The sequence below is a fragment of the Lytechinus variegatus genome, chromosome 16, assembly GCF_018143015.1.
Source record: "Lytechinus variegatus isolate NC3 chromosome 16, Lvar_3.0, whole genome shotgun sequence".
In the NCBI taxonomy this organism is placed as follows: domain Eukaryota; kingdom Metazoa; phylum Echinodermata; class Echinoidea; order Temnopleuroida; family Toxopneustidae; genus Lytechinus; species Lytechinus variegatus.
In genome coordinates, this window is record NC_054755.1 from 30,144,036 (window position 1) to 30,158,532 (window position 14,497).

General features: G+C 34.4%; 1 protein-coding gene across 2 annotated transcripts in view; it reads left to right on the forward strand.

Moving 5' to 3' along the window:
- The first annotated feature begins 711 nt into the window (after positions 1-711).
- The window catches only part of LOC121429494 (peripheral plasma membrane protein CASK-like), a 45,101-nt gene continuing 31,315 nt past the window's right edge, over positions 712-14,497 (forward strand). Inside the window, exon 1 of one of the 2 annotated variants that reach the window (XM_041626540.1) lies at positions 712-1,627. In XM_041626540.1, the coding sequence (XP_041482474.1) occupies positions 1,541-1,627 (87 nt within the window). In that variant the 5' untranslated portion in view covers positions 712-1,540. The remainder of the gene's footprint in view (positions 1,628-14,497) is intronic. The other variant, XM_041626539.1, reaches the window with a different exon arrangement.

Sequence of the window (14,497 nt, forward strand, 5' to 3'; positions counted from 1 at the left end):
ATTTTCCTTGCATTGTTTCATTGTGGGTAGTAGGACATTATGCAATCTCATTCATGAAAGAGTAGGACAATCGGATTGATATGAGAGATTGCGTTCTGCACTTGAAGGCTAATTGCCTGTGATTGATTGGTTAGTGAAATCAATCTTTTAATATGAAATAAGTAAACTAAGATCTGCTTCCTCAATAGTCATACTTATAAATCATACAGGATAATTCATTTGTTGATGTATATTTTCTGTTGTTTTCTGATGTTATGAGAGTTTCCTTGCATTGTTCCTTCCTGGGTAGTTAAAGACATTATGCAATTTTCATTCATGGAAGAATGGGATGATCAGATTGATACGAGAGATGGTGTTCTGCACAATGAAGGTTGTCTGTGATTGGTTACTGAAAACGACCTTTGAATATGTAATAGGTGTAGTTAGATCTAATACCTGATTGGTCAAACATCTGAATCCTAACTGGACAATTTCTTTGTTGACCTATTTTTGCTGTTGTTTTAGGATGTTGCAAAATTTTCCTTGCATTGTTTCATTCATGAAAAAATGGGACAATCGACTTGATAAATAAAGGTTGTGTTAGCTATACTGCAGGCATTGTCTCTGATTGGCTGGTCATAGAGAATGCATAAATATAGATCTGCCATCTGATTGGTCAGACTTTCGAAGTATAGGAAAATAGGAGGATGGCTTCATAGTGCTGGGTTCAATATCTGAACTACCTTTTAAATCATGGTTTGAATGTGTATCTCTGAGTGTTTCCTTCTGACCCTTTCAACCAGTATATCCAATAATACTGCTAGCCATCGATACTTATGCATCTATCAGTCTCATGTACTCTCTTCCTCTCTCTCACTGCAAGGGAATAGATTCAGGTTTGATTGGCTTAACATGTTGTTTTAATCGACTTAATCAGATGATCACCATTGCAAGATGCAGTAATTGACAAATTACCTTGTTAGATCTTCCAATTACCGAGAAATTGCTGAATATCATTGGCTGTGTATCCAAGGGCTGCTTGACGACGTGATCGGTCGGCGCTGAGTGTGACTTGTTCCAGTTGGGCAAGAGTTCCTAATATTTAACATCTTTGAGTGTCATCTCATACACATATTTCTCGTCAAAAGTGCAATTCCCTTTTTAAGGGTGACTGAAGAACCTTGCCGCTCATCGCTTGTTTCTTTCTCTCAGTTGAATACCCTGCCAAGTACAAGGAAGATAGTGGATGAAAATATTATAAGCTGCGGAGGCTTCGAGAGATGACGGCCACTTGAACGGTTCTATACTTGGATATCAAGCGTGACTTGTGCCATTCTACAAAGCCATGTCCATTGAGAATACTGCATGACATGGAATACTCGATGCTGATTTCATTTGGAAAATATACACAAGCAAATTCAACATTCTTGCAGCTTGGGTGAAACTTGTGAGTGTTCAGTGGATCTCTGAATAAGGAATAACTCGGTGCGCTGTTTGATCAGCAAATGTAACGTAGTGATGATATTTTACCTCCATCTTGTGAAGTGTGGATGCGGTCGCCATGGAAATGGATTATGATACAAACAGCATGGATGGGCAGAGCCCGTCGGATGATAGGTCAGAAATTGAGCTGGCCTTCGAAAGATGGGTGAGTATGCAAACTTAAACGCATTTTGTATGTATCGTAACTTAAATGCAGAATATGAACTGATGTGTGTGAGATGTTAGGATAAGAATTTGTGAAAACGTATGCCTCATTGTTTCATCTCATCAATTAATGTACAAAAATATAGATTTTTCCCATTTTTCTTGTGTGTTTTTGATGCGAGAGTAACTTCATCACAGCATTTTCTATTCTTCCCAAGTTGGGTCCTGACCTGGTTTTATGAAATATGTTTTATAAAATGTTTCCGACAAATTTGCCCTGTGGTAATTAAATGTAACTTTCAGTATTGCTTTTGATAGTTCTTGATTTGTGAAACAGTGCCCATATCCTGTATTACACCAAGGTAGGCTTACACATACACCAGTTTTGGTTGCAAAGCTCCTAGTTTACTTTTTAAGAACTAGTAGATCCATGTATGAAAGTATTGCAATGAACTGGTTTGTCTTTTCTAATAGATGTCCAATCACAAAAATACATATTCTTTATTTAGATACGCATTTGAAGAGATGCTAATTACAGATAATTGATTGTCTATAAAGAGTCTTATATGATCTCTAAGTCTAGACAAAGGTCAATCTATATATCTAATTGACATCTTTATCTGTCTCCAAATGGCAGGGATGAATGTTTAGAAACAGAAGGTTGTTAACTTGTATACTCACGAGAATATAATACCATCGCTTCAGAAACAGAAGGGAGTCAAACTTTGACTTTAAATATGGCACATTCCTTATAGGCGTCACATAGGAATCCGATAATGAAATGTGAGAAAATCTTTGTTACATCACAAGTGATAGGATGATGAAAAAATGTATTTTTTAATGAGCACAATTTTTGCTCTGCATTTACATAGTAAGCTTAAAGTAATGACAGACATGCATGAAAACACAAAAGAAAGAGAGAGAGAGAGAGAGAGAGAGACGATATTTACTGTAAAATCTATGTTTGAGGTGTATTTAAAAGTGCAAAGTTATGAATATGCATTACTTTTATTATGACATCACACGGCTTTTCATGTGGATGGTCGAATGTGTTAAAAGATGCATATTTGGTTCCCAGTCGTTTGCGTACATAAAGCTTGATAAGGCATTTTACAATATCATAAAATTACCGACCACCACTACCATCATGAGAAAAATTCAAAATATTTAGGTGTACATCCATTTTGTTTTCAGTTAAACTGAAGGCCTTTGAGTGCATATTCATTAGGATTAGTTTTGATATTTGAATTTACAAGCACCCCACAGGGAAAACATTTACATTAACTATTGTTCTTTCTAATAGAACTCAAGGACAACCATGCCATTATAAAAGTCTGTTTGAACGTCATGATATTGAACCTGGAATTCATGTTATTGTTTGGAACCCATTAAAACCCATTAGGAAAGAATGTGCTATTCTAGACCTTCGCTTCATGTTTTCCAATGTTTGATTTTGTTGTATGTGTGTTATTGTTTTGTCAGTGGGATTTTTTTGCTTTTTGTCTGTAGGACACTAGGGAGTTTACACACCGGGATGCAGAATGCTTTCAAGGACATAGAAAATGTATTGATAATGACCGTCAAATGACAATGAGCAGATGGGAGGTCTTTGTCGAGAATTGATGAACCGGAAGAGCAGTTTAATTTGTCTTAATTTCAGAGCTGATAAAAAACTGCAAATATGCCATTTGTCCAGAGTCCAGGACGAAACTGCCGTTTTGATTTTGCCAATTTTTCGACAAAGACTTCTTGGTTGCTTATTGTCCTGAAGGGCATTGGACAATACAGTTCCTATGTTCTTGAAAGCATTTGTATGTTAATTTCATGGCTACGAAAACGTTGTCTTTGTCAAGCATTTTGTGAATTTGAGTTCCAAAACTTGATAGAAAGCATCAATAGATCTTTGTAAAGCATTTTAACTTGATAATTGTGAAGGCGAGGTGAGTTGAAATAAGACATAATTATCAAGCCACTCACGCTTGAGTGATCACCGCATCTTTCCCTCTCCTTGACTAGACCTGATGCTCACTTGTTGGCCGACACCAAGCGGGAAGCGCGAGCTGGCTTCTAAATTGAGCGTCTTTTGTCGGCGAGGGAGGAGAGGGGGGATCGATGGGAGTCATTCCCTCTGTAGAGGAGGCTCCACTCATCTGTAAATACTGGGATGGCGATTCGAGAGGCGATGGAAATAAATTAAACCGTGCTTTCTCTCAGTCGACGTGCAGTTTGATCGGTGTAGGGGTGAATGTTGTGGATGTTTTTAGAAAATCAAATGTTTGGTGGCTGTGTCTGTTTGCTCTGTCTTCACTTAAAAACATTAGTCATTGAATCAACCAGTATTCCTGAATATGATTCTGACACTTGCTGTAGTGCTATATAAATAAAGCCTTAAAAAATAAAAGAAAAGCATAGTTTTTGAAATTTATCTGAGAAATGATCAGTTTTGAAAAAAAAGGAATGTAACTGGAATATTTTAATATTTTCTACCCTGTTTTATACAGTATATCTTTCAGCTCCTTGGGAATTGTGTGAATGATGTGTGCGCTACACTTTCATTTTTAATATTATTAAAACAACTTTTATTATTTTTTCGTTTTATTGTAATGCATTATAGAGGTATAATCTCTTTTCTCAATTTGAACAAAAACTTTATGAAAAATTCAACATTCTCCAGCTCAAATTAGAAATCAAATTTGTCAAGATATTTTGAAGGTTAAATCTTTATCATTTCATTTAATTTGGTCGACATTTTAATTGGCTTTTTTTGGTCTGAACATCTCTTTTTAACACCCGTGTCACATTTATATTAAAAACTGTAACTGCTTTTTTGTTTTGTTTTTCATGAACTAGATACCCATCCTATTCCTTGATATTTAGTAAAAGACCAGGAAAAGAAGAGAAAATAATCCTTGAAATCTAACCTATTTGTATTAGCCCACTTCCATGACTTCTATCAGCTGATCGCGCCCATGACACTCCCCCTCCAAGTCCATTGTTCTATTGTTTCATGCGTTTGTAATTTCCTTATCTGAAATGTTGATGTAGTTGAGGTATATTGTCTACACTCACATGGCAGCAAAGCCTTGGGCACGGGTAATTGGACTTTGGAGCCTTAGATTGAGTTGAGGCCGACATTACATTGCATTTTCATCTGAAATCTTCCAACAAATATGCCCCAAGATTTCTCTTTTAATAATTGATTTTTCAAGATGTTCTATTTTCTAATTCAGTTTTGAAGAATGCAGTGAAAGCAAAAAGGATTTAAATGGTTGTCATGTTATTCCAAAGTATTTATGCAGCATTATAGGTTTGCATTTGATTGATTACAGTATTTAAAATTGATTACTTTTTCTGTTATTCTTACAAAAAAATTGTGTGAGATTTCCTTGATGTCTCTTCACAAAGACAAAACAATCTGCAGGTGTATCATATCCCACTAAGCATCACTGGCTTTGTTCCTATTACAGAAGTGCAAATCACTGTAAACTGTAAAAACGCTATTTGAAACTTAAGCACGTTGTTTAAGCCTGATACTCTAGCAACTACTGTTTAATCTTTTTAAACAGCTGTTTAAACTTAACAGCTGCTTAAACTTTACAGCTGCTTAAACTTTTTAAACAGCGGTTTTAACTTTGTAAACAAGCTGTTTTAAAAGATTAAACAATTACAATTTTTAAAATAATCTGTTGCTACAGTGACGGCTTAAACAACATGCTATCTTTTATATGAGTAAAACATAAATTAACATGATTCTCATATTTGATTAATTCTTTGCATGCTGAATTAATTTTGGGGGATGATAAAGACAATTGTTTCCATGTTATTTTCTTTAATTCAGGATTTCCATATTACACCATTGATACGTATTGTTATTATATATGTTATCCCAAAATTATTGCCTTATATTAGCTTAGTTATTTGAAGGTATGGGATAAAACTAATTAATACGATTGTTGAATGTGCAAGATTGCAAAATTAGCATGCAAAGGATTAAGAGTCAAGAAAAGGGATACAGTTATTGGGATAGTATTTCTAGCATATTTACTTATTTATTTTTCTTAACTCCCTCCCTCTGTTCCAGTGAGTTAGGGAATTTCCCTTCAAAAAGCCCCCTTCCCTCTCGGCAGATGAATAATTAAAGCCCGGGTCAAGTCTGTAAACTCAAGTGTTAAGAAATGCCTTGGAAGAGTGTTACACTTTAATGAATGGGGAATAGAGATGACTTCATTCGTATTGTTCAAGTGAGAGGTATAGAATGTCTGTATCTAACAATATCTGTTACATGGTATAGAGGTACAGCTACATTTCATGAAGGTCATTTTGAGAAATGTCATCTGTCATTGATCTTTTGACTGATATTGAGAATAGGGATGACATTTATTACAAGGACATATAAATTGGAGGGGGGGGGGTAGTTTGACTACCCCAGACTTTTTTGGAAAGGAAAACAGTAATTTAAATTTAAGTGATATTCATATTTTCCTTTTCCCTGTATGGATAACCCTTTATTGCTTGTATTTTTTTTTTTGGGGGGGGGATGGAAAGTATGACAATTTTGTCTTTACCCCCCCACCCCCAGATTTTTTTTTACAGGCTTGTATTGAGGTTGACATTCACCTGCTTGTATATGGAAAGATTGGAATTTGGTCCTCACACTCTCCCTTTGAAGAAAGAAAAAAGGAATACACTGGTTGGCCAAACTTCAAACATGTAATAACTTTTTTGGACACTTTTAGGTAAATAGTTTCAGTTTGCTTGGTGTCCATTAGTTAATAAGATATTATTTGTATAACAATATTGCAATGATTCTGGTATTATCTCTTTATTTTCTTATTTAAAAATATTGTAACAAGGTAAAATATTAGGGTTCCAAACTTTCTTATACAGGGATTTTTCCAGCTCTCCCGATCGATATTTCTAGTATTTCCTCTTTGCATAAAACGACCTTGTATGCATTCTTCGGCTGTGGTGTAGCTTACACATGACACCTTTGCCATACAGAAATGAAGTAAACCTTAGGAAATTCTTGAACAAATTTGCGCTGCATGTTCACAGGTTATCCTGGTAGTCATTCATCAGTAACCATGGCAACATAACAATGTAAACATCCATTGTGTTGGGGTTATGTTTTAGTAGCCTTGCCTCCAGCCATCTCGTATTGATTTGCGAGAGCTCATCTGGCGTGGGGGTATTTTCTATGCAAACATTGCGAGATGATACGATAGGGGGTGAGATATGCCTCGCTAACGTGAAGTTGACCATGGCTTGAGAAAGGAGTTGGTAGCTAGCTAGGTCTTGCTAATCAAATAAAATGTGTGGATGTGGGCAGATGCTGAATTGATAAACAACCCCGAAGATTGGCTGGATGAATCAAGCATTGGAGCTTGACAGCTTGGTGAGTGGTCATTCCGGACATGCCAGCGGTCAGAGAGAGTTTAAAGTACTTTTCGACAATGGAATCTTGACTTGCCTAACATTAAACATTCCTATCAGAGGCTGTAAGTTACCAATAATTGTAGTTTGTTCCAATATTGTATGTGAAGTATGAATATTCTAGTTAATTTAATGAAGATAAATAAAATATCAAATTGATTAAAATGATTGAAATTAATGTCAATAAAATGTTTAGAACTCGAAATCAATAAAACAGTTTTAACTTTCGGAGAAATGTAACAGAAAAATGCTGGTCGCTTTTAACACACCATCTATTACAGCTACTTTACAAGACTATAAAACTAGGAGTGATTCACTTGTAACCATCAGCAAATGGGAGATCCAAATGTTTGCCATTTACTAGCAAATTTGAATGAATATCTTTTGGTAATGATTCCAATAGGAATTGATTTGAAATTTTTCAAAGATTGAAGGAAAGATTATTTTCATAAAACAATTTTGTTATTTCATTTCAAGAAAGTGACCTGTATAAACATATAAAAAAAGGGAAAATTCAGTTATCTATCACATTTGTTTAAGCTCAATTACACAAAAATCACTACTTTCTGGTTTGAGATACAACACATAATCCCATTTGTTTATGAGATTGTTGGGAGTCATCTAAAGTAGATATCGATGTGTTAATGTACATGTCCCGATATAATTGTGCATGTCTGTCAAGTGATATTTGACTGTTTTACTCACGTTTGAAGTACATTATCATGTTCTGGGAGACAGCTTGTTCCCACAATAATATAAAGATATGACTGCTTTTAACAACCATGTGTATAGGACAACCTGTCTATAGTATTAAGGCCTATACTATGGTTTGATTTTCTTTGTTCAATTTTACACATTGAAACATTCTTGCATGCATTTGTCCATTATTATTACCTGCTCATAACTTTGACCCTTCACAGATAGGTTTGATGGGTATTAAGAATTAAATAAACGATATACTTACTCAATGCGATGTATAATTATGATCATAGGAATACTCTTTGAAAGGATGCTCCAGGCTAGAGATATTTATATCTCAATAATTAGAGTAAAATTCATAGAGAAAAATTCTGAAAATTTAATGAAAATCGGATAACAACTAAGTTATTGAATTTCAAAGATTTGTACTATTCCGTGGAAAAGTTCTTGGCATATCTTCTGGAATATTCATTAGGTGGGCTGATGATGTCATATCCCCACTTGTTCATTTGTATTTTATTATATGAAATTTGGCTTATTAAAAAAATATCTCATGAACTAATACAATCGGATTGACAACTGATTAGTGCATTAGATCGGCCTATTCATTGCTGCAACTTATTTCATCATAATGGAGACACATCAATTACACAAGTATGAAAAAATGAAGCAATTATGATTTCATGTACTAGCATAAGAAAAGGGAAAGTGGGATTGTGACATTATCAGCCAACGTAATGAATATTCATGACGATGTGCATGTAACTGTTTTCACAAAATATTTATAAACTTTAAGATTTGATAACTTTGTTATTTGTTCATCGATTTTGATGAAATTTTCAGCGTTTTGTTCTGTGAATTTTACTCTATGTATTCAGATGCAAATACTTTCAGCCCAGAGCATCCCTTTAATCTATAATATCTCATAGTCACCAGTCTGGATCATAATAATAATCCACATCAATCCCATAATACTCTGATTTCTCTGGCATGGAAGTGTTAAAGATATAGGCTCAATGTCTGTTTGAGTCGGAGCTTAGCCAACATTAAAGAGAAATGCCAGTAGTTGCAATAAACACTGATTTCATGAGAAAGTCTGTAAAACCAGGTTTAATTGTCAGTATATCATCGAGGATCTAGATCTGGTACAGTTATATAAACTGAACTTTGTGAAATCTTGAAATCTACGCCGAAAAATATTCACACTAAAGATCACCAACACAGATAGGCACACGTGGGACAGTGTATTATTATTGCTGGAATAAAGACCTGACGGAAGTGACCGAATCCGCGCTTATTTTGCTTATTTCTCAGCAATTACACAATTTATTCCAGAAACCTTTGGCACATATTTTTTATTCATACAAACAGACACTTGGTTGGTCATTACATTAGATTCTGTAAAAAGTCATTTTGAGATCGTTACCAAAACTGGAATTTATCTTTAATGTAGATGACCTTTTCTCTGTCTTTGTAACTCAATTCAACTCTGTTAACAAAGATAAATCATGCAATTCATTGGCCGGTATCGTTTCACACCTCTCTCATTTTAACACCCCTTTCTTGTCTTAACACCCTCGTCTTTTTACACCGCGGAAGTGTGCAGATTGAGACGTTTTCCGTGGAATGATTTATTGCAGACATCACCATCGTGTGATGTGGTTGAGCTTTTGATTAAGATGTGGTGATTTAAAAGCACTCTTTTTTTTATTGGAGTTCATACTTGTATGATTTGCTTTGCTGTTGTTGAGTGCTTTGTAATTGCTTGACTGCCCCTCCTCATTTACAATTATGATTTTTGAGGTGGGGCTTTGGGAATGGGGGGGGGCTTCGTTTAGATCTCTATAGTGTATGAGTAGCTTGGCCTTTTACACAAAACTGAATTATGTACAAGTGTAGTATGATTGATTGCACATAGTGAGTAAGGCAATTTATCATAAAAGTTAGCCATTTTATCAATTGATATGCTTCATATATTTTTGTGGGGTGGGGGGCTATTGTTGAATACTATGTTCCCTTTTTAAGGCAGGGGCCCCATTATAAACATTTCTAAAAACAACTCATTATTAAGTCATGTGCAAAATACCAACTTCCATGAAGTGATTTTTAGTTATTTTCACTTGTAATTATGATAATGTTATTGAATCATGCATTTGATTGGCAAAGAACAAATATATTTTAAATATTTGATACAAGTAGCCTCATGAAATACTTGCCTGTTATGCGATAAAAAAAAGGTAGAGAGTAGAATGTAGAGATACTTTGATGTACACTGTGATATATATATTCAATGTATACATTTATCATTTATGATGTGTGTGGGACCCCCTGCAATTGGTTCATGAATATTCATAACTTCTGCCTGCAGTTATGAATCACCTGATACAGTATTAACAATATAGGTGAAGCACTCCATACTCCCTCATGTTTTATTCATGAGAGGCCTCTTCAAGCCAGGCTTCAATGAATATTTACTTTAGGTAAGGAGTATGAGTTGACCCTTATAAACAGAAATGATATATATTTAGTTGCTTTCTCTGTATGTTGTATGTAATACTCTTTTTACATTGTATGATATTGTAATATGTTAACATTTAACAGGGCTCTCTTGTAAAGCAGTTGTATACTGAAGAGACTACCCTGGGTAAATAAAACAAAATAAATAAATAAATAAATAAATATAAAAATAAGTATAAGGTCAGTAACATCTTATTCTTTTCTTCAGATGTATGTGTATATTCCTTATAGAACTTATTACTGTTATTGATTTTATTTTGTGAACAATCATTACCAAGTTTTTTCGGCTACATTGGTTCTTTGAGTAAGAGAAAAGTAGTGAAATAGCACGTTGATATCATTATCATTACTATTTTTCACATACTATTCTAACAAGGTGAACTTAAAAGTTCTGATGTAAGGAGCAAAAGCCCCTTTTCACCCTTTTAAGTAAATCAAGTGACTAATTCAGCAATTTTTTCATTTTCATCTGAATAATCAATTACTGTGGAAAAGGCTTAAAGTCAGCACTCTATTGTTTGCAATACATACATTTTATCAAAATATTCCTCCCATAATTTTGTGGTGTTTAGGATCCTAACATCCACACATCCCCTCCGATCGTTTACATGCACCCTGATAATCCATTTATTCAGGACAGGGATGCTGCCCTAGACCATCTTGAATTCCAGAAGCGTGTGGCTTCCTTCCGCAAATATATATATCTACTCCTGAATTAAACATGCAATGAATACTACAGGTTTGCAGGTATGCTCCTGTGTAAGGTAATTGTGGTTTTTTTAATACACCCGAGGTTGGATTCCCCTATTTAAATTCATGGCAGTTTACACTTGCATAGCAAAGCTTAAGCAGATCTTATGCTTAGTTGCTCAAATGAAATTATTCTTGTCCTATTTAATCCATCCCTTCCTGGGAAGAGATCATGTGAGACGGTTAATTGTATTGATATTCCATTTTGTACTTCTTGACATGAGACAGCTCGGCAGGGTTTTTGTGTAAATATATTCAGGTGTCACTTTTTAACACTACACTAAAAGTTATGGTGTTTAAAAAAAAGTTGGTGTTCTGAGTGGGCCACACTGTCAGGTGTAAAGATACACCTTAAATAGTATTCAAGAATGCAAGTAGAATGCTTATGGGTGGTGAATTAATGCCATGAATTTAACTTTAGAATTATAGCACCATTGGTGTTGAACTCAAACCATGATTTGTATACACTGGTGTTTGGTATGGTCCTCTATAATGATATTAATGGTCTTATTGACCAATTGACCAAGGGTAGCCATTTCAGCTATTATGAACTGTTCTCCCAGTGGTAGCTGTATTCCATTACAATATAATGATATCATATTAATATCGATAACCAGATTTAAAATTATCCCCTCAAACCATCTCATGCACCTCAATCCCCCACAATGACATGAAAAAGATTGATTATGCATGCAATGTTGAATTAAAACTAAAACTTGTAAGTGTAGAGTTTGCTTAACACCAGACAATGGAAAAGAAATCTTGATTGAATTTCATATTGCTTGTGTATAGGCTACTGGAGGAAATACTAGTAGCATGCAGGATTGCTTGTCTAGTTATTTACAACTAAGCATTGATGACATAGCAACAAGGTCAATAGACGAGCAGGCTTGAGCACCATTAATTAAACCAACCAAAATACATTCCAACCATTCTTTAGTATATTACTAGTAAATAACAATATCATTTGAGAAATGTGTTTATCTATTAAGCATAAACATTTATGATTTATGAAATGGAAGAATGAGGCTAGTTACATGTATACCAACACCTGTTTTGGGGGGATGCTTGTCTTAAACCTGGAGATGGCTTGAGATTATTTTGAAAATGTTTGTAATTAAATGGACATTTTTTAATATTCTATAATATCACCTTTTTGCATTTTCTTAAAAGACATTTTGCATGCCTTTGTGTGCAATCAATAGGGTTATAAAATGCATCATGCATATTCGGTAAGTTTTATAATCTAATAAATGATCATTTTTATTTGATATAGTTACAAGCTTGTGAGGTATAAGTAGATGTGTATGTGCACAATTGAGATTATTGCTGCTTGGGAAATGTAAACTAGAAAGCTTTTCCATGGTAATTTTGTGCTACCATTGAACATTTTTATGGTAACAAATGTCTTTTTTCAAGATTCTCAATTGATTTTGAGTAGTTAAGTCAAAATCATGGAAATCTGTTTCCAGAATTTAAAGTATATATAAAAACGAATTAAAATCACGAACAAAGTGTATTACTTTCCAGCCATTACAGGTATTCTAAGAATTATACACTTTCCTGGCCCATTGGGCAGGTAAAACTGTTTTCTATTTAATTGTCAGTTTTTTTTCTACAAGTTATTGCGTCAATCTGCAACTTTAAAGGTCAAATCCACCTCAGAAAAATTATGATTTGAATCAATAAAGAAAAATTCGACAAGCACAATGCTGAAAATATCATCAAAATCGGATGTAAAATAAGAAAGTTATGACATTTCAAAGTTTCGCTTATTTTTAACAAAATAGTTGTATGAACGAGCCAGTTACATCCAAATGAGAGAGTCAATGATGTCACTCACTCACTATTTCTTTTGATTTTTATTGTTTGAATTATACAATATTTCAATTTTTACGAATTTGATGATTAGGACCTCCTTGCCTGAAGCTCAAAATGTTAAAATAATGGAATTCCACGTGTTCAGGGAGGAATGAAGCTTCATTTCACATGACAATGACGAGAAAATCAAAATATTTCATATTTCATATAATAAAATACAAAAGAAATAGTGATGTCATCAGTTCCCTCATTTGCATACTGACCGAGATGTGCATATAACTGTTTTGTGAAATGAAGCAAAACTTTCAAATGTCATAACTTTCTTTTTTTTACATCCGATTTTGATGAAATTTTCAGTGTTATGCTTGTTGAATTTTTCTCTTTTTATTCAAATCAAGTTTTTGTTGGGGTGGACTTGTCCTTTAATAAGCTTTAACATTGCATGCAGTGAATGAGGATTTTCTGAGGAACATTTTTTATTTTTATTGTTGAGGGCCCTTTTGACCACTTCGGGGGTGAAATGGCACCTAACCTCCGTTTTTTTTTATCCTGCTGTGGAGCATCTTCTTTACCATAATCTCAAAATGATGTTCATAATGTTAGTTCTTGTCATTACCGTGATGGTTATTCCCCATCGAGCCATCCTTTATGTACACAATTAGACATGATTACCTGTTCGTTTGAATGTCAAGGTATGAGTCATGGCTGTCTGTTTGTTGATCTGTCTCTATGTATGTCCATTTATCTGTCTGTGTTTGTGTTAAACATTTTCTACTTCCTATTCATCATCCACTCTTCTTTCTTTTTGATCTTAGTTTTCATCATGTTCCTTTATTAGTATCCCAATTTGATCTTCGCTCCCATTCTCTCTCTCCTTTCCCTCCATATCTGTCTCCCTCTCTCCTTCCACTTTTCCTTCTTCTTCTCTTTTTTCCTTACACGGTTTCTGTTCTGATTATTCTTTTCCACCAGCTTCCCCTCTTCTTCTCTATCACTGTTGGTCTCTTTCTCTCTCTCTCTATCTCTTATTACCTCCCTCTCTCCTTCCACTCCCCCTCCTTCTGTTCTTTCTCCTTCTATAGTTCCTGTTTGTGCCTTGCTCCCTTCTCTCTCTCTCTTCTTCTTTCTATGTTCATTTTTCCTCTTTCATTTCTTTTGCAAAATCTACATACTTAAGGTGTGTTTTTTAGCTGAACTATGGCTAAAATTTTCCCATGAGTTTATCTAAGGTAGATTGTAACATAGTACAGCTAACCTTAAGACAATCTTGACTGTTGCTATGTTTTTTAAGAGAGAGAGGGAGAAAAACTTTTGGTCTATTTTGATTTGTGAAGTAGTTTCATTAATGTGAATTCCCATATTCATTCCCATATTTTTTTAATTTTCAATTTTACATTTTTCTGTATGCGGGCCTGTGCGCCTCATAAAAAAATACATTCATAAACTAACAAAGTTAACAATCCCCCCAATCTATTAGAACAATTAAAAAGGAAAAAAAATAGATCAAGATTATAGTATAATGAAATAGATAATACCTTAGAGATGGATATTCACCAACAAATGAACAAAGCCTTGTTTTTCTGCAATGTGAACAATTTCATATGTACATGATGCTTCCTGGTGGTCATTAGCTTTGACCGCTGGGAAGCAA